Source organism: Chrysochloris asiatica, unplaced genomic scaffold (genome assembly GCF_000296735.1).
Source record: "Chrysochloris asiatica unplaced genomic scaffold, ChrAsi1.0 scaffold00361, whole genome shotgun sequence".
In the NCBI taxonomy this organism is placed as follows: Eukaryota; Metazoa; Chordata; class Mammalia; order Afrosoricida; family Chrysochloridae; genus Chrysochloris; species Chrysochloris asiatica.
Genome location: NW_006408879.1, coordinates 498,970 through 521,012, shown reverse-complemented (window position 1 = coordinate 521,012; position 22,043 = coordinate 498,970). Strand labels below are relative to the sequence as shown.

At 44.9% G+C, this 22,043-nt stretch overlaps 1 protein-coding gene across 1 annotated transcript in view; it reads left to right on the top strand.

The window, feature by feature from the left end:
- Positions 1-20,729, top strand: part of THBS2 (thrombospondin 2) — a 39,022-nt gene extending 18,293 nt beyond the window's left edge. The window contains exons 8-21 of the mRNA XM_006876182.1: positions 590-766; positions 2,346-2,519; positions 3,487-3,614; positions 3,701-3,853; positions 4,619-4,837; positions 8,377-8,484; positions 9,155-9,314; positions 11,034-11,152; positions 11,990-12,224; positions 13,829-14,056; positions 14,766-15,037; positions 15,707-15,804; positions 17,513-17,652; positions 20,635-20,729. Of these exons, the coding sequence (XP_006876244.1) occupies positions 590-766; positions 2,346-2,519; positions 3,487-3,614; positions 3,701-3,853; positions 4,619-4,837; positions 8,377-8,484; positions 9,155-9,314; positions 11,034-11,152; positions 11,990-12,224; positions 13,829-14,056; positions 14,766-15,037; positions 15,707-15,804; positions 17,513-17,652; positions 20,635-20,729 (2,306 nt within the window). The remainder of the gene's footprint in view (positions 1-589; positions 767-2,345; positions 2,520-3,486; positions 3,615-3,700; positions 3,854-4,618; positions 4,838-8,376; positions 8,485-9,154; positions 9,315-11,033; positions 11,153-11,989; positions 12,225-13,828; positions 14,057-14,765; positions 15,038-15,706; positions 15,805-17,512; positions 17,653-20,634) is intronic.
- Positions 20,730-22,043: the final 1,314 nt, after the last annotated feature.

The window sequence follows — 22,043 nt, the reverse complement described above, 5'->3', positions numbered from 1 at the left end:
TCAGGGAGATGACCACAGTGTAGGGCGCACTCCCTATCAGGGAGATGACCACAGTGTAGAGCGCACTCCCCGTCAGGGAGATGACCACAGTGTAGGGAGCACTCCTCGTCAGGTGATGACCACAGTGTAGGGAGCACTCCCCGTCAGGGAGACGACCACAGTGTGGGGAGCACTCCCCATCAGGTGATGATCACAGTGTAGGGAGCACTCCCCATCAGGTGATGATCACAGTGTAGAGAGCACTCCCTGTCAGGGAAATGATCACAGTGTAGGAAGCACTCCCCATCAGGGACGTGACCATGGGGTTAGACCCCATTCCTGGTCACTCTTGTTCCTCGGCCCCGATGCTGAGTGAAGGAGGTCATTCCTAGAGGCTCCTGACTCAGTAAGGGTAGAATTGTGTCCTCAGTTATTTTCTTGTTAAGAGATTCTCGCCTGGTAAATCCCCTGTACTCCCTGGCCTTTGACAAAGATGCCCATGGTTTTCCTCCCCAGCTGTGAAACATCAATTAGTGGTCAGGAAGATGGGTTCCACCCCTGGGGGCTCCTCTGTGCAGTGACCTCTGTGTGTTGTGTACCCAATGTGTAGTTCGGCAAGATGGAGGCTGGAGCCACTGGTCCCCTTGGTCCTCCTGTTCCACCACCTGTGGAGTCGGTAACATCACACGCATCCGGCTCTGCAACTCTCCGGTCCCTCAGATGGGCGGCAAGAACTGCAAGGGAAGTGGCCGTGAGACCAAGAGCTGCCAGGGTGTCCCCTGTCCCAGTAAGTGTGTGGGTCATATAGTTGCATTTACTGGGGCACGTGCCACAGGAGAATAGGTGAACAGCAGAGGTGTAGTAGGTGTTGGACAACCTGTGGTCAGCCCAGGCCAGCATCTGCTTGTCCGAGGATAGCCAGCATAATTCCAGAGGAAAGTGACGTGCACTACGCAATCTCCTTGGGGCAGGTTTGGAGGCAAAACCATCAGGATGGCTACTGCTGGGCTCAGTGAGACCTTGATTTGACAGCTCTGAGCCGTCCAAGTTTCATAGTCTGTGTGGGAGGACAGTCAGGCCAAAGTGTGGAGACCTTGAGGGTGGCCACTCTGGAATGGGCTGACAGTAGAAAGTCCACGAAGAAGGGCCTACTAAAACTATCATTTCAGCTCAGCATCTGGGCCAAGCCAGAGTCAGATTTTACAGAAAACGTGGATGCTAAAAACCAACAAACCAAAGACCTTCCTTAAGGAAGCCGAGTTCATTACAGTGGAACAGAAGGAACCCAACCCTACCGCCACCACGGTGGTTCCGACTCAGCCACTCTGTAGAGCAGCAGAGCACTGTGCCATGGGGCTTGCCAGTCTGTAACTCTTCACGGGAGCAGACAGACAGACAACCTCTTCTTTCTCCTGTGGAGTGGCTGCTGGGTTTGAACCTCCAACCCTGAAGTTAACCACCATGGCTTCTTGATGACACTTAGCATTTGGGATGAAGCTGACTGTAGGGGGCAGGGGGTTGACTTCCATGACCGAGAACGATTTATAACACTTCCAGTTGAGATAAAGTTTCAGAAATTAAGACCATGTCTACATTGCAGACGTATGCCAGTGGTTTTCAGTCCTTGGTTCATAGCTCTCTGCTTCTGTATAGAAAAATCTGTGTGGTTTTTCTTCCCAGGTATAAAACGAAGGTCCTCTGAGTTGTCCATGTCTGTAACATTCCCAGATCCTATGAGTCCAAATCTCCTCCATGAGTGATGGAGGTTCAGGAGATGGTGCTTTCTGGGGGGACATCTGTTCGGGCTGGGCTAGCTCCATGGGCAATGCAATCCTAATAGTGTAAAAGGCATAAAAGAAGGTGAAGTCCTGAGGGGAAGGTCAAGTTGAGGGACTGTTGAGATCCAAAGAATACAACTGTTAATGCAGCTACCAGCACAGGGCATAAGCGAGGGAGAAAGAACCACGAGGCGACTCTGATCCCATATGTGTTGGAGAAGAACTATGCACCATGAGGCATTCAATGACTGGCTTTTTTAAAAGTAGATCATCACACGTTTCTCCCAAGGTGCCTGGGTAGACTTGAACCTCCAATCTTACCCCTACCAGTCAAGTGTATAAACAGTTGGAGACTGACTGATGGAGATCGATGCTCCATGGGGTAGTCGATGGAGTATTTCTCAGAAGTAGATCATCACACCTTTCTCCCAAGGTGCATGGGGAGCAGCCACACCCAGGGGCTCAGATTGGAATAAATCAAGTAGAGCGAGCAGTACGTGGAGGCTGCCATCCCTTAGTGTACCTTCCTCAAGTGGGTTTTCCTGCACCCATGACCTTCTCTGTACTGTCTTGTGTGTGTTCCTGCAGTTGATGGCCGGTGGAGCCCCTGGTCCCCGTGGTCAGCCTGCACTGTCACGTGTGCCGGTGGTATCCGAGAGCGTACCCGGGTCTGCAACAGCCCTGAGCCACAGCACGGAGGAAAGGCCTGCGTGGGTGACACGAAGGAACAGCACATGTGCAACCGGAGGAGCTGCCCTGTTGGTGGGTGGGCAGGGCATGCTGGGGCATAGACAGGGTACATCAGAGTTGGACAGGCCGCATCTCAGTGGGTGGATGGATATCAGAGGCAGATAGGGTGGTGGATAAGGTGTGCTAATAGTGGAAAAGTGTGTCCATGGGTGGGAGGGATTCTTCAGTGGTGGACAGAGTGTGTTGTGGTGTAGGCTGGGCATGTCAGTGGTGGGACAGAATGCTTTAGAGGATGGCTGGATGTATCAGGGTGTGTGAGTGATGGGCTGGGCCCATTGGTTGTGAATGGGATGTGTTGATGGTGGCCGGGACTTGCTCTTGGACCTCTTTTATGTAAGATGGGCTTTGGTCTGACCATTAGGCCAGGGTCATCTACTCAATGTCCTCTGAATAATCATTGGGTTTTCAGTCTGGCTGTAAGTGCAAACAATTATGGACAATAGCTCAAAACCAGAATGGAAATGGAAAAGACTCTGTTCTCACCATGCAAAGACTATTTTTTAAAAAATCACCTGCATTATTAACATATTTCATCACATTTTTATTGTGGTGACTGTAAGTGTTAGAAAGCGTTTCTGCGTCAATGTTCTTCACATGAATAGCCCAGTGAGATGAGGGGGTCTATGACCTGCAGCCTTCACTCTCATCATGTGTGCCTGCACTAGCCACAGGAAACACAAATTGTGACTATAATCTTGGATCGTGTGTAGACCAGGGGCCTCAACTTGCACATTCTGTGGTAATCGCAACTTTTACCTCTTGACCTTATCAATTTAAAGATGATTGCTTTTGGTGATGACCTCGTGTTATGACGTCAGAGAATTCTTCCCTAGTGCACTTTCACGATAACTACTGCAAGGCATTTGGCTGTATGAAAATGAAGTACTTCTCCCAATCTGCAGCATTGTGACTTTTCTGAGTCACTCCTTGTTTGGTTAGAAGGAAGTGATGTTGAGCGTGTGCCTTGCTTCCCCCACAGATGGGTGTCTGTCTAATCCCTGCTTCCCGGGAGCAGAATGCAACAGCTTTCCGGATGGATCCTGGTCCTGCGGGTCCTGTCCACCTGGCTTCCTGGGCAATGGCACCCACTGCGAGGACTTAGATGAGGTGTGGTCTCCCTCCTGGCCCACTGTGGGTGTGGGCTTTATGTGGGCTTGGAGGCCCACCACCCACCATCTCCTTGTCCCCTGCAGTGTGCCGTGGTCACTGATGTCTGCTTCACCGCAAACAAGGCGCATCGTTGTGTGAACACCAACCCTGGCTTCCACTGTTTACCTTGCCCTCCTCGCTATAAGGGAAGCCAACCTTTTGGGGTCGGTCTGGAAGCAGCCAAGACTGAGAAGCAAGTGAGTGCTGTGGGCTTCCTGTTTGATGTTGAAGGTCCCTTTTCTCCTTCTTCCCCTCCTCCTCCTTTATCTTTGTCTCTTCTTTTCCACCTCCCCAGGTTTCATCTACTCCTCTACCGCCTCATTCTTCTTCCTCCTCATCTCCATTCCTTCTCTCCTCCCTCTTCTTTTCCTCCACCTCCTCCCTTGCTTCCTTTTCTGTATTCCACTCTTATTTCTCCTCCTCCTTCCTTTCTTCCTTTTGCTGTCCTTCTCTCTTCTTCTGCCTTTTCTTCCTTCTTCCCACTCTTTTCCCTCCTCCTTCTTTCCCTCTCCTTCTTCCCTCTCCTTCTTCTCTTCTATTCCCTTGTTCTCCTTCACGCTCTCCTTCCCAGTTTCCTCTGTCTCCTCCTCTGCTTTCTTTGTTGGCAATAGTTCAAAAAGAAGGAGGGTGAGGATAGAGAAGACTGAGGCGTACCTTCAGTGTTGATGGGAGAGGGGAGGGGAGGGGAGGAAGCATTTACTTTCCAGAAGCTAAGAGAGAGTGGTCTCAGAGCAGTCCAATCGGTGTCATGAACTAGATCTGAGCTGTGTGCCGTGAACACATGAGGGTCAGGGTCAAGCTACTTTCTTAAATATCAGTAATATCACTGCTAAGCCATCTATTGACTGGGACATATTATCTCTATTGCCCAGTGAGATAACTGAAGACCACTCAGCCACCTCTGGAAAAAGCACGCATTCCAGATGGGTGCCCCCAGGCCTCACACAGCATGTCCCTTGTAGGTGTGTGAACCTGAGAACCCATGCAAAGACAAGACCCATCATTGTCACAAGAATGCCGAGTGCATCTACCTTGGCCACTTCAGTGACCCCATGTACAAGTGTGAATGTCAGACGGGCTACGCTGGGGATGGCCTCATCTGCGGGGAGGACTCAGACCTGGATGGCTGGCCCAACAAGAACCTGGTCTGCGCCACCAATGCCACCTACCACTGCATCAAGGTAGATGGGCAGGATGGGGTTGGGAGGCACTGGGACAGAGCATTTATGGTGACTCCATGTGTCAGAGTGAAGCTGGGTCCCACAGGCTTTTCAATGGCTGATTTTTCAGAAGTAGAGCACCAGGACTTTCTTGCAAGGTGCCTCTGGATGCCTTGACCCTCCAGTCTCTCATTGAGCAGTTGACTGTATTAACTGTGTATACCGCCACAGCTCAAATGCTTAAACTACCCTGGCTCCAGTCAAGTCAGAAATGGTCATTCATGGCAGATTTGAAATGTTACCCATACAGTGAGAGACTTCTAACTTTTCCTTGGTGCACTCTGCATTCCTCACAAATTCCTCTTAGCGATGACAACAGATCCCCGAGTGTACACGTACTTGCCTGTCCTGGTGGGATGAAGGGAGGTGAGGGGTGTAAGTGATGTTGGAACCCCTCCCAGGATCTCTCAGGCATCTTGCCTAGTGAATGTGTGCTACCAGGTCAAGCTCTTTCTCTGTCAATGTGCTTGCATCCCTAGGTCAGTATGAAAAGCCACACAGTGTTCATTCTAGGAACTGGGAGCAAACACCAGGGCTTGATGAACAGTTGTTGAATGAGTAGAAAGAGAGACGAGAAATCAGGAGAAGGAGGCAAGAAGATGATAGAACTGAGGCTCCCCAGGTAGGGTGGAAGGTGTGGAGGCTAACGTGTCTCCAGATAGTTCAAGCTAGTCAATAGTCACTAGTCATTTGTTTTTCTTCACAAAGACCCTGGTGCACTACAGGGTAAGGAAACAGCACGGTCTCCTGGGTGAAAGGAGCTTCCTTGGAACTGTCAAGGGTATACAGGCATGCCTTATTTTATTGTATTTCATTTTAATTGTACCTCACAGAAATGTTTTCTATAAATTGAAGGTTTGTGGTAACCCTGGGTCAAGTAAGCCTATCAGCCTCAGTTTTCCAACAGTATGTGTGCACTTCATGACTCTGTTTCACAGTTTGGTAATTCTCACAGTATTTCAAACTGTTTCATAATATTATAACCCACTAAGTAGAGCATAGTGTAAACACAACTTTTATATGTACTGGGAAACAATCAAACAAAATAGATGGATGATTGACGATAGGTAGATAGAGAGATGATAGATATATAGATAGATAGGTAGGTAGATAGATAGATAGATAGATAGATAGATAGAGGCATAAACAGGTAGATGATAGATTGTTGTTGTTAAGTGCCATCGAGTCGGTTCCGAACATAGCAACCCTGCATAGGGTTTCCAAGGAGCAACTGGTGTGCTTGAAATGCCAACCTTGTGGTTCAAATCAACAAATCAACTTTGCAGTCCAGTGCATTAACCCACAGCACCATAGATAGATAGATAGATAGATAGATAGATAGATAGATAGATAGAGACAGATAATGGAAGATAGATGGATGGGTAGATAGAAGATGGATGGATAGAGGATAAATAGATTTAAAAGTGAGACCATTAGAAGGAGACCCTGCTGCTCCTCTTTGAGGTTTGAATACTGACCCTGCCGCACAGTGGCTGAACCCTTCCAGACAGGGGTCACTGTCCTCCACCAGGACCTTTGAATTCTCTTTCTTAGTAATATTGAAACACTGGTTTGGGACAGCCTCCACCTGTAGAGTTTCTGAGAAGACTGTGGTCTACATGACTCTGTGTAGGGACCGCCTGGGACTTCCGTGGGACCCACATTCATGTCTTTGAAGCAAATGCTTCACTGTCTACTTCTGATATTTCCATTCTCTCCAACGATTACTGTCTTACGGTGTGTTGTTGTTATTAGAGACCATTGAGTTGGTTCTGACTCATAACCATCCCATGTGGGCGGTCCTGAGTCAGCCTCACAATTGCTGCTATCTTTGAGGCCACTGCTGCTGTCACCGTGTCAGTCCATCTTGTTAATGGTCTTTCTTTTTTCATTGACCGTCTACTTTACCAAGCATGATGTCCTTCTCCAAGGACTAGTCCCTCCTGATAACATGTCCAAAGTAAGTGAGATTGAATCTTGACATCCTTGCTTCTAAGGGGCATGCTGATTGTACTTACTCTGAGATAGATTTGTTCATTGTTCGAGCAGTCCGTGGTGTATTCAGTATTCTTTGCCAACACCGTAATTCAAATTCAGTGTAATTGGACTGAAAACAAAATGACTTCTTCTTTGTCTTTGTTTTTAATCTGACATGTAGTACTCACTTACTACAAAGACAGGGATCTGAGAGGATGCCAGGCTCTGTGTCTTGTTTCAGAGCAGACCAGGGACTCCTAAGAAAGGCTCTCTCCTTTGAAGTCTGGGGTGATGAGGTTCACAGTTGGAGGCTCTGGCTGCTGATTTACGAGTTGAGGGGTGTGGGAAGGAAAGGGGCACTATATATTCTGCTCTGGTTTCATCCTGAGGGCTGGCTCCTTACCTCTTTTTGTTGCTGAGACTGTTTGGCAACTTTGCAGACATCCAGAGCTCAGACACAAGTTCCTTTTGTCTCAATTCTCCTTCCCTTCCCCCATCAGAGTCATAAGTCTAGGGAAGTACTTGGAAAGAAAGTCATGTGCTCACCCTGAAACTCACAGGGGCACCATGAGTTGGAATGGACTTGATGGTATCTGGTTTGATTTATATACACACGTACACACATACATGAATTGTTATTGTTGTTGGTAAGTGACGTCGAGTTGGTTCTGACCCACAGTGACCCTGTATAGGGTTTCCAAGTAGCCACACGTGAGCCTGACATCAGCTTACCTTGGGGTTCAAGCTGATTTTGTGGTCTAGGGCGTTAACCCACAGTTCCACACCAGAACTCCTGCATATGAATTATGATGAGCCAATTTTAAGTGAACTTCCTGCCTAAAATTCTACACACAGAATAGCAGATTGTTCTAGAACACAGATTTAGCTCTTGACTATGCCCCAAGGAAACTCATGTGCTTCTGTCTGAGGACATGTCTGAGGTTAGCTTCTTCAGCGCTGTGCTGATTGTCTCATCTTCCTAATCTTACTGAAAGAAAGAGGCCTTCCAGAACGTTTTGTGCAATATTGTTGGTGCTAGTTCCTGTCTAGTTGGTTCGGACTGAAGACAATCCTAGGTACAATATAGCCAAGTGCTCTCCAGTCCGCCCCTTCTTCATGACCCTTGCTATACCTGAGACCGTATTTTCAGCTATTGTGTGAATCCATCTTATTAAATATTTTCCTCATTTTTGATGTCTATTTCCCAAACATGATGTCCTTTCTTGGCAGTTGATCTTTCCTGATTATGTGTCCAAAATAAGGAAGTGAAAGTCTAAGTCATCTTTTTCACTTCTAAGAAGTATTCTTGGCTGCATTTCTTCTAAGACTGATTTGTTCATTTTTCGTCAGTCCACATTCAATATTGTTTGTAGTTCCGCAGTCCAAATGCGTTAATTCTTCTCTCTTCCTTTGTCCATTGTCCAGATTTCAGCTGCATAAGAGACAATGGAAAACACCACAGCTTGGGTCAGAATTAGTATACCTTCTTCAATTGGGTTACAATTATATTTACTTAATTGCAGGATAACTGCCCCCATCTGCCTAATTCTGGGCAAGAAGATTTTGACAAGGACGGGATTGGAGATGCGTGTGATGAAGATGATGACAATGACGGTGTGACCGATGAGAAGGTAGGCTGACTCGGCTCAGGAGCAGAGTGGTCAGGGGATGGCTGGCCATGTCCACACCACTGCTTCTCAAGGGTCACCCGTAGACAGCTCTAGTTACTGTGCAGCCGGTGAACTAGCACATGGGGCACCTGGGACACTCACTCGGCTAGAAACATTTCCAATCACATCGTTCACGTTAACCTTTTCTTTGTCGTGAGATGCCCGGAGTGGGCAAGGCTAGTACCACCAGAAGTGTCTCAGTTTTCTGAGAAAATTGCTGTAAACCATTAATGCCTTCGCATATTAGTACATCCTATGGTGCTAGCAAGAAGCAGCTGCCTGCATTTGAATTCACAGCTTTCCCACCTCTGACTTTCCTTGACTGCTTGGCTCATTTGTTCATTTGATATTTACAAGTCTATTCGCACCATGATGTATATGGTCTGTCAGTTTTGGAGTAGAAAATCTCAAAATGTTGAAAGGGAACAAATGCATTTATGAGTACAACCTGATGTGGCATCAAGTAAGTGTTTCACTAGGGTTCACTGACTTTGTGCATGCTTCGTATGTTTGTTATTGTTACTTACTTTGAAAAAATAAGATATAAGCCCTGAGCAATATGTAAGCAATTCAATAAATACCCATGTACCATTCCTTAAATTCTGTCCTTGCTACTCCCCTGCCCCCCCAGGACAATTGTCAGCTTCTGTTCAACCCCCGCCAGTTTGACTATGACAAGGATGAGGTTGGGGACCGTTGTGACAACTGCCCGTACGTGCACAACCCGGCACAGATTGACACAGACAACAATGGTGAAGGAGATGCCTGCTCTGTGGACATCGACGGGGATGGTTAGTCCTAGCCTCACTGACTTGCATTCATTAGTGCTTGAACCCTTCATGTTTTTGCTTGTCTTGATTGGTTGAGCTCGACGCCAATCCTACTGTGATATACCTAGAGTCGGTTCTGTTTCATGGCACTTGCTTCAGAGTAGAACTTGTGTCAGAGATAAACTCTTGTCCATGGCATTTTCAAGGGCTGATTTTTCACAAGTAGATCACCAGGCCTTTCTTCCAAGGTCCCAATGAGTGCTCCAGTTACCAGTGAAGTGAGATCACTATCTGTGCCAGCCAGAGTCTCAAGATGAAACGATCTATGCAGCGTTCTACTCCTCCTCCCTCCATCCTTCCAAGTGGGCCCACAAGACAGAGCACAGACACAGGACTGCCTATGAGGAGGCTATACCTATGGCATGAGACATTGGTAGAATTCTTACCTTCCATGTGGGAGACCCAGCTTCGGTTCTGGTCAGTGCACCCGTCTCTCCATAGAGGCTCCTGCGCTGCAGCAATTCTTCAGAGGGGCTTCCAGACCAAGACAGACTAGGAAGAAAGGCCTGGTGCATATCAGAAGAGAGATGAGGCTGTCTGTTCCCACAAAGTCTAAGAAACACTATGGAGTGGGTCTACTCAGTCCTAAAGGGTCACTATGAGGTCAAAGCAGTGGGCTTGTTTGCCCTCTCTTGACCTCGACCCTTATTGCTTGACTGCCTCCTCCTGGCTCAGACTCTGCCTGACTGGGAAGAAGGCCCCTTCCCTCTGGACACTTGTCCCCTTTGCATGTGTGCCACTGAAGGGATCACTACTGATGTGTGCTTCTTCCAAGCTCCACTGTTACTCAAATCCATTATCTACTTTGCGATTTCTTCACATAGGTATACCATCTTTTTTGCTGTAGTTAAGTGCCATCGAGTTGGTTCTGGTTCATAAGGACCCTGTATGTGATTTCCAAGGAGAAGCCGTTGGGTTTGAACTATTGGGTAGCAGCAGTCCAATACTTATCCTACAGTGCCACATTGGGACTCTGGTATCAAGTCTTTTCACGGTTGTTTTGCTACAAGCCTGCACTAATGTAGTTTTAAGGAACATACCTGATGGCTAATCCATTCCTAAGGAGCTCTGGTAGCGGAGTGGTTGCAAGTCGGGCTGCTAAAGTCAAGGTCGGCAGTTTGAAACCACTAGTCATTCTGTGGGAGAAAGATGAGGCTTTCCGCTTCCTAAAAGATTTATGGCCTCAGAAACCTGATGCAGGGTCGCTGTGGGTTGGAACCGACCATGGCACACCCCCACCAGCACCTATTCATCCCTAGCAAGGCAGCCTATATCTCTGGGTTCCACTTTGAGGGAAATAACTGGTAGAGCGAGCTCAGAGAGTCACACCTTGCCTACATGTTTAATGACTTCTCCAATGCAGCATTACTCAGGAATCTCCAATAGTTGACTCTGTTTTATACTAAGGAAATGGACTGGAAAGGAAAATGTGACGTATGTTCACTTATTAATCTAATCTGTTACATTATTGCTGTTATTGCTTTTAAGTGCTATGAAGTCGGTTCCAACTCATAGTGACCCTGTATAGGGTTTCCAAGGAGCGGCTGGTGAGTTTGAACCACCAACCCATTATTTGGGGTTGTAAATAAGTATGGCTACAACTTATTTAATGAGGTATGAAAATCGCCTCATTTTTCCTCAATGCACTATGTTTGTGTCTCTTTCTTTGAATGTCTACAGATGTCTTCAATGAGCGAGATAATTGCCCATATGTCTACAACACTGACCAGAGAGACACTGATGGCGATGGGGTAGGCGATCACTGTGACAACTGTCCCCTCGTGCACAATCCTGACCAGGTAACCGGATGTACCAACAAGTCAGTGTGGCTGGGAGGGGTCTGAAATCCTTGTCAGCGGGGTGCATGTACGCGGGAAGACATGTGGACAGACAAGGATAGACGTGGATGTAGTTGGCACAACTACTAATATTAAACTTGGGGGTTTGAACCTTCCCAGTGGCATCCTGGCAGAAAGGTGTGGAAATCTACTTCCATAAAGATTACAGCAAAGAAAGCCCTGAGGAGCACAGTTCTCTTCTAAGTCAGAATAGACTTGACGGTAGCAGGTTTGGCATTTAGGTTTAATTGATGTCATTATGCCTTTATCATCTCCTTTTGGCTATGTAGAATCTTGACATATAGCGTTGTCAGTGATTCTAAGCAGAAACATTTACTGAACTCACAGCCAAGCATGGCTGTTGCATCTCATGGCCCGGGGCCAGAGTGTTGGTGATGTAGCTGTCTCGTTTTCTCTGATTCCCTGACTCAAGTGTTGGGATTGGTGATATTTCCAGGTTTACCTTTGGAAGAGGCACTAACACAGGCCTTGGACTGTATTGTAGCAGATGACATGAAAAGGGACTTTCATTCAGTAGCATTCAGTGTCTTCTTGCGAAGACACACAGTCTGATATAGGAAAGTGACTCATGTAGAAGAATGGAGACTCCGAGATCCCAGTCCCTGCTCTAATGACCAATAGTGTGGGATTTGGAGGGCCCTATCTTCTCCACAATCCCAGCCTCTTACCTTACAAGGTCGTGAACCCTATCTGTTTGCTTTTCAGTTCTAATTCTGGAGTATTCCCACTCCAGCATCTCATGCTCATCACTACCGTCCTTTTCCTCTGTCTCTTCAGACCGATGTGGACAATGACCTTGTTGGGGACCAATGTGACAACAATGAGGACATTGATGAGGATGGCCACCAGAACAACCAGGACAATTGCCCCTACATCTCTAACGCCAACCAGGCAGACCATGACAGTGATGGCAAGGGAGATGCTTGTGATTCAGATGATGACAATGACGGCATCCCTGATGACAGGGACAACTGTCGGCTTGTCTCCAACCCTGACCAGGAGGACTCAGATGGTAGGTATTGTTTCTGAGTCCTTGAGTCCAGTAGAACCCTTCCTGTGACTAGCTCTCATGGTCAGGGATCATCATGGAACTGCTGGTGAGGAGATGCACTTATTCTGGAGGTCCCTGGGCATCGGGTACTGGGAGAGTTCCTTTTCTTCTGTCTGCTCTAATCAGTGCATTTCTGGTTCTTTCTCTGTGTCTGACTCAGCAGATGAGATGCCTCAGGGGTCTGCTTGTGTATACTGGGAAGGGAAAGTGTCAGCATTTTCATTCTAGTCTTTAGACTTTGGACAATCTCTAAGGCAGAAATGTCCATTACCAACCTAGCATGAAGCAGTGATGCAGTGGATTATAGCTGTGAGATCACTGGAGACAAAACAAACCAGAATAGGGAAAACAGTGATATTATCCACAACTAACAAAAATCAGTTGTCTCCAGCAGCAGAGGGGTTTGGGGAGACAAAGAACACCAGGATGCTACAGTCTTCGAAGCCACTGTCTCCACATCACAAGTGAGGGTACAGCTGGGCTCTGTAGCCGTCTGGAGTTGTTTAGCTTCCATTTGTAGATGTCAAGAAGACCTTAGTTCTAGTGGACTCATAGGACCCAGATCCTTAATGACCTATGATAAGGGCTTATGAAAGACGTGGGAAAACTCCAAGTTCTACAGCCTGGAAGACTCCTCCTGGGATTTAACAGGAAGTGTGGAGCTGTTTGTTGAAATAAGAACAGATGGGTTCAGGCTTACACAGCTGCTTGGATTGCGGTGGGTGATGGGTTTGCCACCAGGTGGAGCAGACACAGGAACTTTCACCCAGGAAGGTATTGGGATGGGAGAGAAAAGCACCCTGTCCCCTGCCCCCACTACATGGAAGCATTTCACTATATTTAAGATTTCCTTATGTCAGATTCTGTCCCTGCCACACAGTATGCAGTGCATGCTACTGAAAAGAACTGAAGAGTAGTTTGAGGAACATGCTGGGAGATTCAGACAATGACATGGCATAGCCTGTGGGATGATGGTCATTACTGAGGTGACCTAGTTCCTCTTCCCATATATACCTGGGTGGTATATGGACCACTTCTTCCCACTTTCTCAGCCTCTGTCCACCACCTCCCTGAAACATTTGAAAGGAAGTTCCCATAAAATGGAAGTCTGTATCTCCTCAGGAAAAGTCATTTCTAGTACAACAATTCTACATTTACTACCAAACAGATTGTGGTCAGAGATGATAGAGAAACGTGTTGACAGACATCAGGAAATAATCCGAGTGAAGAAGTTGGACATTGAGCTTCTTATTACCTGACAGACATACAGCCCTCACACCGGTGTGGAATCCAAAAAAATGAGAAGGGTCTCTGGTGGGATTTGGCTCCACTTCTCCTTAGCTGCAGTGTTTACCTTAGCGACATCTTAGGAACAATATTTCAAGGAGTGTCAAGGGTCCTCTGAACATTCGATATAAAGACTTAGAGATCAAGATTTAATCCATAAAACACCACGAAGCATTTCACCTGAATTCATCACGATGTGTCAGCTTTTCTCAGAAATAGGAGGCCAGTGACAAACAGCTCCCTCTGATTCCCTGTTTCTGTTTGTTCTTTATGGATAGGTGATGGGCGGGGTGATGCCTGTAAAGATGACTTTGACAATGACAGTATCCCGGACATTGATGATGTGTGTCCTGAGAACAATGCCATCAGCGAGACTGACTTCAGGAACTTCCAGATGGTCCATCTGGACCCCAAGGGTACCACTCAAATAGACCCCAACTGGGTGATCCGTCACCAAGGCAAGGAGTTGGTCCAGACAGCAAACTCTGACCCTGGCATCGCTGTAGGTGAGCTTCCAAAAAATATTGTTTGTGGGATTTTTGTGATCCAGGCATAGATGATGGTCACAGGCTTCTCTTTAAAACCAGGTGGATGGGTTTGGTGTGGCCTTTCTGGTAACCTCCATCCACTCATTGCTTGTTTGTTGTTGTTGTTAAGTGCTGTCGAGTCGGTTTCGACCCATAGCAACCCTGAATAGGGTTTCCGAGGCTCTAAATCTTTACGGGAGCAGATCGCCTCATCTTTCTCCCGCGGAGCAGCTGGTAGTTTTGAACTGCTCACCTTCCGGTTCGCAGCCCGATTCGTAACCACTACACTACCAGGGCTCCTTAGTAGAACTGTCCAAATAAATAATACTGGTAGAAGAATATGGGGATGCATAAATGTACCTCTTCAAAACTGACTCTGACCCATGGCAACTCTCAAGAGTGTTAATTTTTGGACTTAGTCTATAAAATAAGTACTATGTACTAGAGAAGAATCCTTCCTAACTCTATAAATGGAAACCTCCCCAAACACACACACACACACACACACACTAAAATCACTCAGGAAAAGTTCATGAAACTCACAGAAACAGAGAGTGGGCTGGATAGAGAAGAGCCCATCCTGACCTCTTCATACTTGCATTCATGGAATTCCGGGGACAATTGGGAATTTCCCTAAATGGTATTTCTAACTGCATTCTGTGACTGAATACCTCTCTTTTGGGTCCAGGTTTCGATGAATTTGGGTCTGTCGACTTCAGTGGCACATTTTATGTCAATACCGACCGGGATGATGATTACGCCGGTTTTGTCTTCGGCTTTCAGTCAAGCAGCAGGTTCTATGTGGTGATGTGGAAACAAGTCACTCAGACCTACTGGGAGGACCAGCCCACACGGGCATATGGCTACTCTGGAGTGTCCCTCAAAGTGGTCAACTCCACAACTGGCACTGGCGAGCACCTGCGGAATGCGCTGTGGCACACAGGGAACACAGAGGGACAGGTGAGGGACACAGAGTGGGCAGACATGGCTCCTTGCACCCTACTTCAGAAACACAGTGTATGATGCTTTAACCATTCCAAAGACACCCCAACTTCTGTTTCTATCTCTTTTTACCCAAATCGCAGCCACCATTTTGTTGTTGGTTGTTGTTGAGTTGGCTCCACTCATGGTGACCTTATATAGAACCGAACAAAATGCTGCACCATCTTCATGATTATTGGAGTCAATGGACTCAAACATGATAACACCATCATATTTCATTGAGTGCCTACTTTATGAATGGTGCCATCCATCCCTGCTGCTTTTATGAACACAATTGGACACTTTCTTGCAAATTAGGCACATTTATACCCTCTTCTTGAGACAGGTAGAGCCGGAGTTCAAAGAGTCTGAAGATTTTGCCCAAGGTCCTCAGTGAGAAAGGAGTAGATGCAGATGTGAAGTCTTGACTCTAGCTTGGGGCCTGCTCGCTCACTCTGAGCTGCAAGTTCTTAAGAACAGATTTGGAGGCCACCTGGGAGGAGATTTGTAGTATGAAATGTAGCCACGTGGAATGCATCCTGAGGCCTTGTTTGCATGGGAACATGACACTTCCTCGTTGGTGTTAGGGAATGTGGTTGAAACCCAGGGTGCCAACTGCTCTCATAGTGATGTGTTGTCCCTTTGCAGGTGCGGACATTATGGCACGATCCCAAAAATATTGGCTGGAAAGACTACACAGCCTACAGATGGCATCTGATTCACAGACCCAAGACAGGCTACATAAGGTGAGGGTATTTTGGTTCCTTCCACATGTCTACCAAATGATTCTTATTTCAAGAACTTCTTTCTATTTTATGTCACATTTAAATATTCATAGACACTCAAAAATATTAATAGACAAGTAGAGAAAAAACACACAATGCTAATCTAATTAGCTCTGACTCATGGGAGCAAAGCACAACTGCACTCCATAGGGTTTTTGGTTACTGAATTTTGTTGTTGTTGAAATTTTTATTTATTTATTTTAACTTTTCATTGTGAACTGAGTGATAGTTTACATGGGAGAACATCAGCTTTACAGTCATCCTATCATATTTTGTTTCATTGCAATGACTACAATCCCCTCCATGCATCATTGTTCAACAGCATTGCTTCTATTTCCTCTGTTTTTTTTTTCTTCTTTTTTGGATGTACTTGGTGACTGGTTTTTAAAATAGATCAATAAAGACTTTCTTGTGAGGTACCTCTGGGTGTATTCTAACCTATAGAACCACTGACCTTGCAGTTCAAATGGCTTTGCAGACTGGCACATTAACCCACAGCACCATAGCCTTAATCAACATAAATTCTAGTGTGTTTGTTCCTCCCCAAATTCTTCATGCTTAAGTATCTTCTCTTTTCTGCCTCAAATCTACTGTATATTATTTATTTTTAAAAAGAACATTTAAGACGAGACTTTAAGACTTGTCTTGCTAAAATAATCTGGAGAGCGATGAACATCTCTCTCCCAATTACTACCCCGGGCATGAAAAGACAGTGCAATGAAAATGATTACATCTTTGCAATATGAGTATGCACGGTATTTGGAAGACATATTCATTTTTATTTCTGATGTTTAAACTTGCTGAACTTAAAACACATGTTTGGATACATCTTTCATAATTATCCGCCTCACATACTTTTGTTCTCTTGGCTATATGGCATTTGTAATAATTTTGGATTGAAAGGAAATGTGGAAAATTTAAACGTAAGTGTTTTTGCAAAATTTGACTTCATTAATAAGAACCAAGACTTGGTTGAATTCTGTAGAGATGCTGGGAATAGGTGTAGTTAGAAACCAGTCTCCACAGGTGAGTTGTCAGGTGGTGTAGGGATGTACTTGTTCCTGGGAGAGTCTTCCATTGACTCTCTCATTGCTTCATCATGGGAGCCATGATGCACAGAGCAGGAGAGCACCTGCAGAAGTCTCTGTGGTGCGTGGGAACGTGGTTCAAGCCTCACCCTAGCCATGTTGTGTAAAGCTCCTGCCCCTGCTCTCAAAAGTTTGCAATCTAGTGGAAGGAACCCAGGTGAGCCTGTGATTCTAGATGAAGGCCTGAAAATGTGACTGCATGTGGATAAAATGGCATCCAACTGGTTAAAAAGATACATACGGCTCCACCTGGGAGAGACTGAGGAAGCTCTTCTCTCTGTCAAACTCTCTGTGGACTCTTTTTGCTCAAACACTCCAAGGGTGATGGTTATGCATTGATGTCAGTTAGGAGGAAGGAAGAGAGTGTTGAGTCCATGCTGTGTAACCATTGGCCTGTGGCTGTAAGAGAAACTCGAGAAAGTAAGTATACCACGTCCTGTCCAGTTTGTGCTGAGTCCATGAGCTAAAACCCCAGACTCTTCTGTGCTAATAGCTCTTACCGCGACCCATCTCCCGGTCTCTGATGAATCTGCTTCACAGAATTCCTGCATCTCCTCATTCCCCCTTCTTTCCTTTTTCAGAGTGCTAGTGCATGAAGGCAAGCAGGTCATGGCTGACTCCGGGCCGATCTATGACCACACATATGCCGGTGGAAGGCTGGGCCTGTTTGTCTTCTCTCAAGAGATGGTCTATTTCTCGGACCTCAGATATGAATGCCGAGGTGGGTGTGAGCATCTCTCCATGGGGGTGGGGGTGGCAGCTGTCAGAACACATGCTTACTGTTCCTTTCACAAATACTATAACTGGGGAAGACAAGCCAGGGTCCATTCACAGCAGATATTTTGTTTGACCAGCATGTTTTTTTGTTTGCTTGGTTGCACATTAAAATTGATTGAGTTCCCTAGCAGGACAAATACTTCCTAATTATTCACTGGTACCACCAATCCCCATTTTACTGTATCCTACAGCTTCCTATGTCCTCACCTGCTGGGCTCTTAAAGGGGAGATTACTATGCTTGTTTTAAAATGAGGAAAGGAAAAAGAAAAGAAGGGAGGGATATAGAAAGTGAGAAAGAAATTGAAGGAGGGAGAAAGGATAGAAGGACAAAAGGAAGAAGGAAGGGTTTCCCTTTAGTTATTTCTCTAGAGCATATTTGAGTCATATTATTGTAGACCTGGAAGGGAACTTGAGGTCCCAGTTGGTCTAATGCCATGCCCTCAAGTAGATATGAAAACAATCCCTTTCTGCAGATGAGGTTAGCAGAGTTCAGAGGTAGATCTCTGAAATCACATGCTAACAAGCATGCAGACGAAGAGGTGAAAGGAAGACAAGAATCGTTTCTTCTTGCTTCTGGTGAAGTTTACTTTGCTGATGTTAGGTTGCCTTTCAAGACATTGTATGTTTTCTCAGTTCAGTTGACCATCCATCCATCCACACAGACAGCCACTCATCCATCCATCTACACCTACTTATTCATCTATCCATAGGTATCTTGGATGTCATTTTCTAAATTAAAATAAAGGTGTTTTAGGCTATAGATAAAAGGAAAGAAAACTCAGGGTCATGCTAACCCAGTCTCTCTTGTTCCTTTTAGATGCCTAATCAAGGGTCGCTGCGTTTCTGGCCGTGTACTGTACATTCTGTTCTTCAGGCACCTCAGTTCATCCTGGTTCCTGCAGTTTCTATCTGTTAGCAGCTCCTTCTGTTTCTTGCCCTAACGCTGAGTAACGGTTATTCACCTTCTGTCACCAACCCCAAGCCCAAGTGCCTTCAGAGGATAATTGTTAATGGAACCCAAAGACGAGCGTCCAACCCACCACAGGAAAACACTTGGATAACATATGAGACTCTTTGCAGTGTGAAAATTGAGTAGGACATGCATCGCTTTTTCTTGTGTGTTTCAAAAGAATGACGTTTACATATAAAATGTAATTACTTATTGTATTTATGTGTATATGGAGTTGAAGGGAATATTGTGCATATGCCATTATCATAAATTAAGCAGGAAAAATATTGCTCAACTACTTTCATTGCTTAAAGTTGTCAGTATTCTTTGGGTATTGATGCTCTATCCACTCACTGCCATGGAGTCCATTCTGACTCATAATGATCCTGTATAGGTTTTCTATCACTGTAAGTCTTTATGAGAGCAGAAAGCCTCATCTCTGCTGGTGGGTTTGAACTGCTGACCTTGTGGTTAGCAGTCCTGCAGCACCACCAAGGTTCCTAGAGTTAGTCTGTAGTAACACTCCAATTCTATTAGGTCAGTTATGAAACAGGATCAGGAGTCCTGATGTGATGTTGTAGGATAAGCACTGGACTGCTAACTACAAGGTCGGTGGTTTAAACCCACCAACCACTCCTTGGAAACCCTATACAGGGTCCCTATGGGTTGGAACAGACTCAACAGCACTTAATAAAACCAACAAAACAGGATCAATGCAAGTTGGAATTCATGCCTAAGTAATGAGAAGGTGTGAAGATAGTAATATTATACTATACCTTGACCACAAATGATGTAAGATATCAATTAACTACATGGTGCATAAAGATCCCTGCAAAAATAAACAAATACACTCCATTCTCCTCTTTTTTGTACCATGGAATGAGATGTTGTGTAATCCAGGAAGGACTATCATTGGGAAAAGGATCAATCTGTGTTCCAGACAAGAGCCTGGGACTGGAAAATCTACTTTAAGTGCAAGTTCAACAAAGTGAAGTTCATTAGTCTAAACTGGTCACCTTTGCTAGTCTCTCCTTGAGAGAATTCTTGGTCAGGTTCTGTTTGCTTTTTGCACTTTGGCTGATGGAATTTTTTGCTTGACCTTCTTTTCAGTCTTTGTACTAGAGGATAGAGCAGTGTACATATAAGCAGAGGCACTTTGGCACACCATTTCTACTCTAAACTTTGGAAACGATGGGAAAGTTGTTTTACCCAATTTGCTAACATATTTCTTTAAGGTTCCAGTTATAAATGTTTTGTTACTATTTATTGATTGAAGACAGAATGCAACTTCATTCACCAGTAACTTATTTTAAACATGTCAAGTAATACATATGAAGTATAATTTCTAGAAATACATTTATAATAAGAATATAATAATATATAAATACAGTTACAGCAAGAAGAATGTTTGACAACACACAAGGTTTAATAATATTATGGTGCCATGATAAAGCATGCTGTAAATGTAATAGAATAAATAAGTAATAATGAAGAATTTATAAATGGAACCTTAATATATATTGCTGTCAATAATTTTAATATAATGTTTGGGTGTTATCTATCTGCTGTATATAGGATGTTCTTTTAAAACCTTTCGATGCTGAAGAAATAGCAGCATTTACTTTTACCATACCCACCAGTGAATCAGTCAGCCATTATAGACGCGAGATTGATTTCCTTTTTGCTTTATCTTGCATGATCTTTCTGTAAGAAATATTAGTTATCCCCACTCCAAATAGGGCTTTAAGAAGAGAAGTTTGTCTTGTCAGTCTGATATGGGATGACTGTTTTTCTCATTACTGCTCATAGTGATCTCACTTCTGTGTCAATTAGAAGATCTATAGTGTTTCTCTTAACTACACATTTCATTTCATTTTGATAAAATTACGTCCATTGTTTCCTTTAAGATTTCATTTTTGCTTTGTTTTGCCACACTTCTAACTCTTTTTCTATTTTTATGTAACTGTACTCCCAAGATCAACAATGGTCTGGGGACCCCATTAAATGTAACAGTCCTAAAGAACGTGCAAGTTTTGGGTTTGGGTCCAACAATACAACGGTGAAAGGATGATACTGTTGATACTTAGAGTGTACCATAGTTTTCTGTAAATTATTTATGTTTTTTTTTTTTTAATTAACCAAGTTTCACGTAAAAGTGGATGAAACGTCATTTGTTTGCTAAAGACTGTAAATATTTATTTATTTGTTTACATGGTCCTTCTTCCACCACCAACACCCTGCCTCTAGCTCAAGCCTCTTTTTCATTCTTTAAAGATCAATAACAGGAAATAAATTGTAAAAAGCTTTTTGATAAATGGATCTCTCTCCCTTTTTTGAAAATCGTTGGCAGGGTTTCTGCAGTGGGGGGGGGGGGAAAGGAGGAAAAATTTGGATATGGGGGAGTGAACATTTTGTTTCCTGTTGTCTATACAAGTATGTTGCTTGGTTACAGCTCTCTCTTTTTACCATTCAGGCTAAAAGGCAGGTTAATGGTCTTGAGAAGGTTCACTTTACCCAGGTCTCAGCATTGTGCTAATGCAACCTTTGAGCCATTCACCCTCCTTCCATTCTCACTGTGAGACTAAGGAACAGAACCCTGCAGTGGGCTTGGCAGTAATCCTGGGAGTGACTCAGAAGCCGAACAATGGGAGGAGCACCTCTCTCAGACAGAGGCAAGCTGTGCTTCTCCTCACCCTTAGCCCTTCCAGCTTCAGGAGAGGAGAGTGAAGAGTATGCTGAGTAAGTGTACATTTTATAAGGATGCATGCAAAAGTAATATCCTACTTCTCAGTGGGAGAAAAGAAACACAATGCAGGAGTTTTCATATTTCTTTAGCAGTCCTCTGAATTTTTTAGGATTCATGTATATTGTGGTGGAATCAAATATAGGAAAACATGAAAGAGACAGGAAGAGGGAAGAGAGAAAAAGAAAGAGAGAGGGAGAGTAAAGACAGATAGGACAAGAGAAGAGAAGAAAGAAGAAAGTGCATCGGTTGAGAGAGAGAAACAAAGAAGCAGAGAAATTGAAGAAAACAAGTATGTTTGGCTAAGACTGGAGGAAAGTGAGACTGAGTCAGATGGTGAAGCAATAAGACAGAGGAAAGGCCGTCGGTAAGTGCCTTTGAGTCAGCTGGTTCCGACTCATAATGACCCTGTATGGAGTTTCCAAGGAATGACTAGTGGGTCTGAACCACTGACCTTTTGGCTAACAGTCCAGTGCTTATGCTCCAGCACCCCCCCCACACACACACACACCGGGATGGATATTGTTATATAAATATGGAACAAAAGCCTGGGTCTCCAGAAAATCTTGACAAGTTTAGAGACAAAATGCTAAGATAAGTCATTGTACGTGGGCTGTGAGTAACTATTGGAGGAACCCTAAA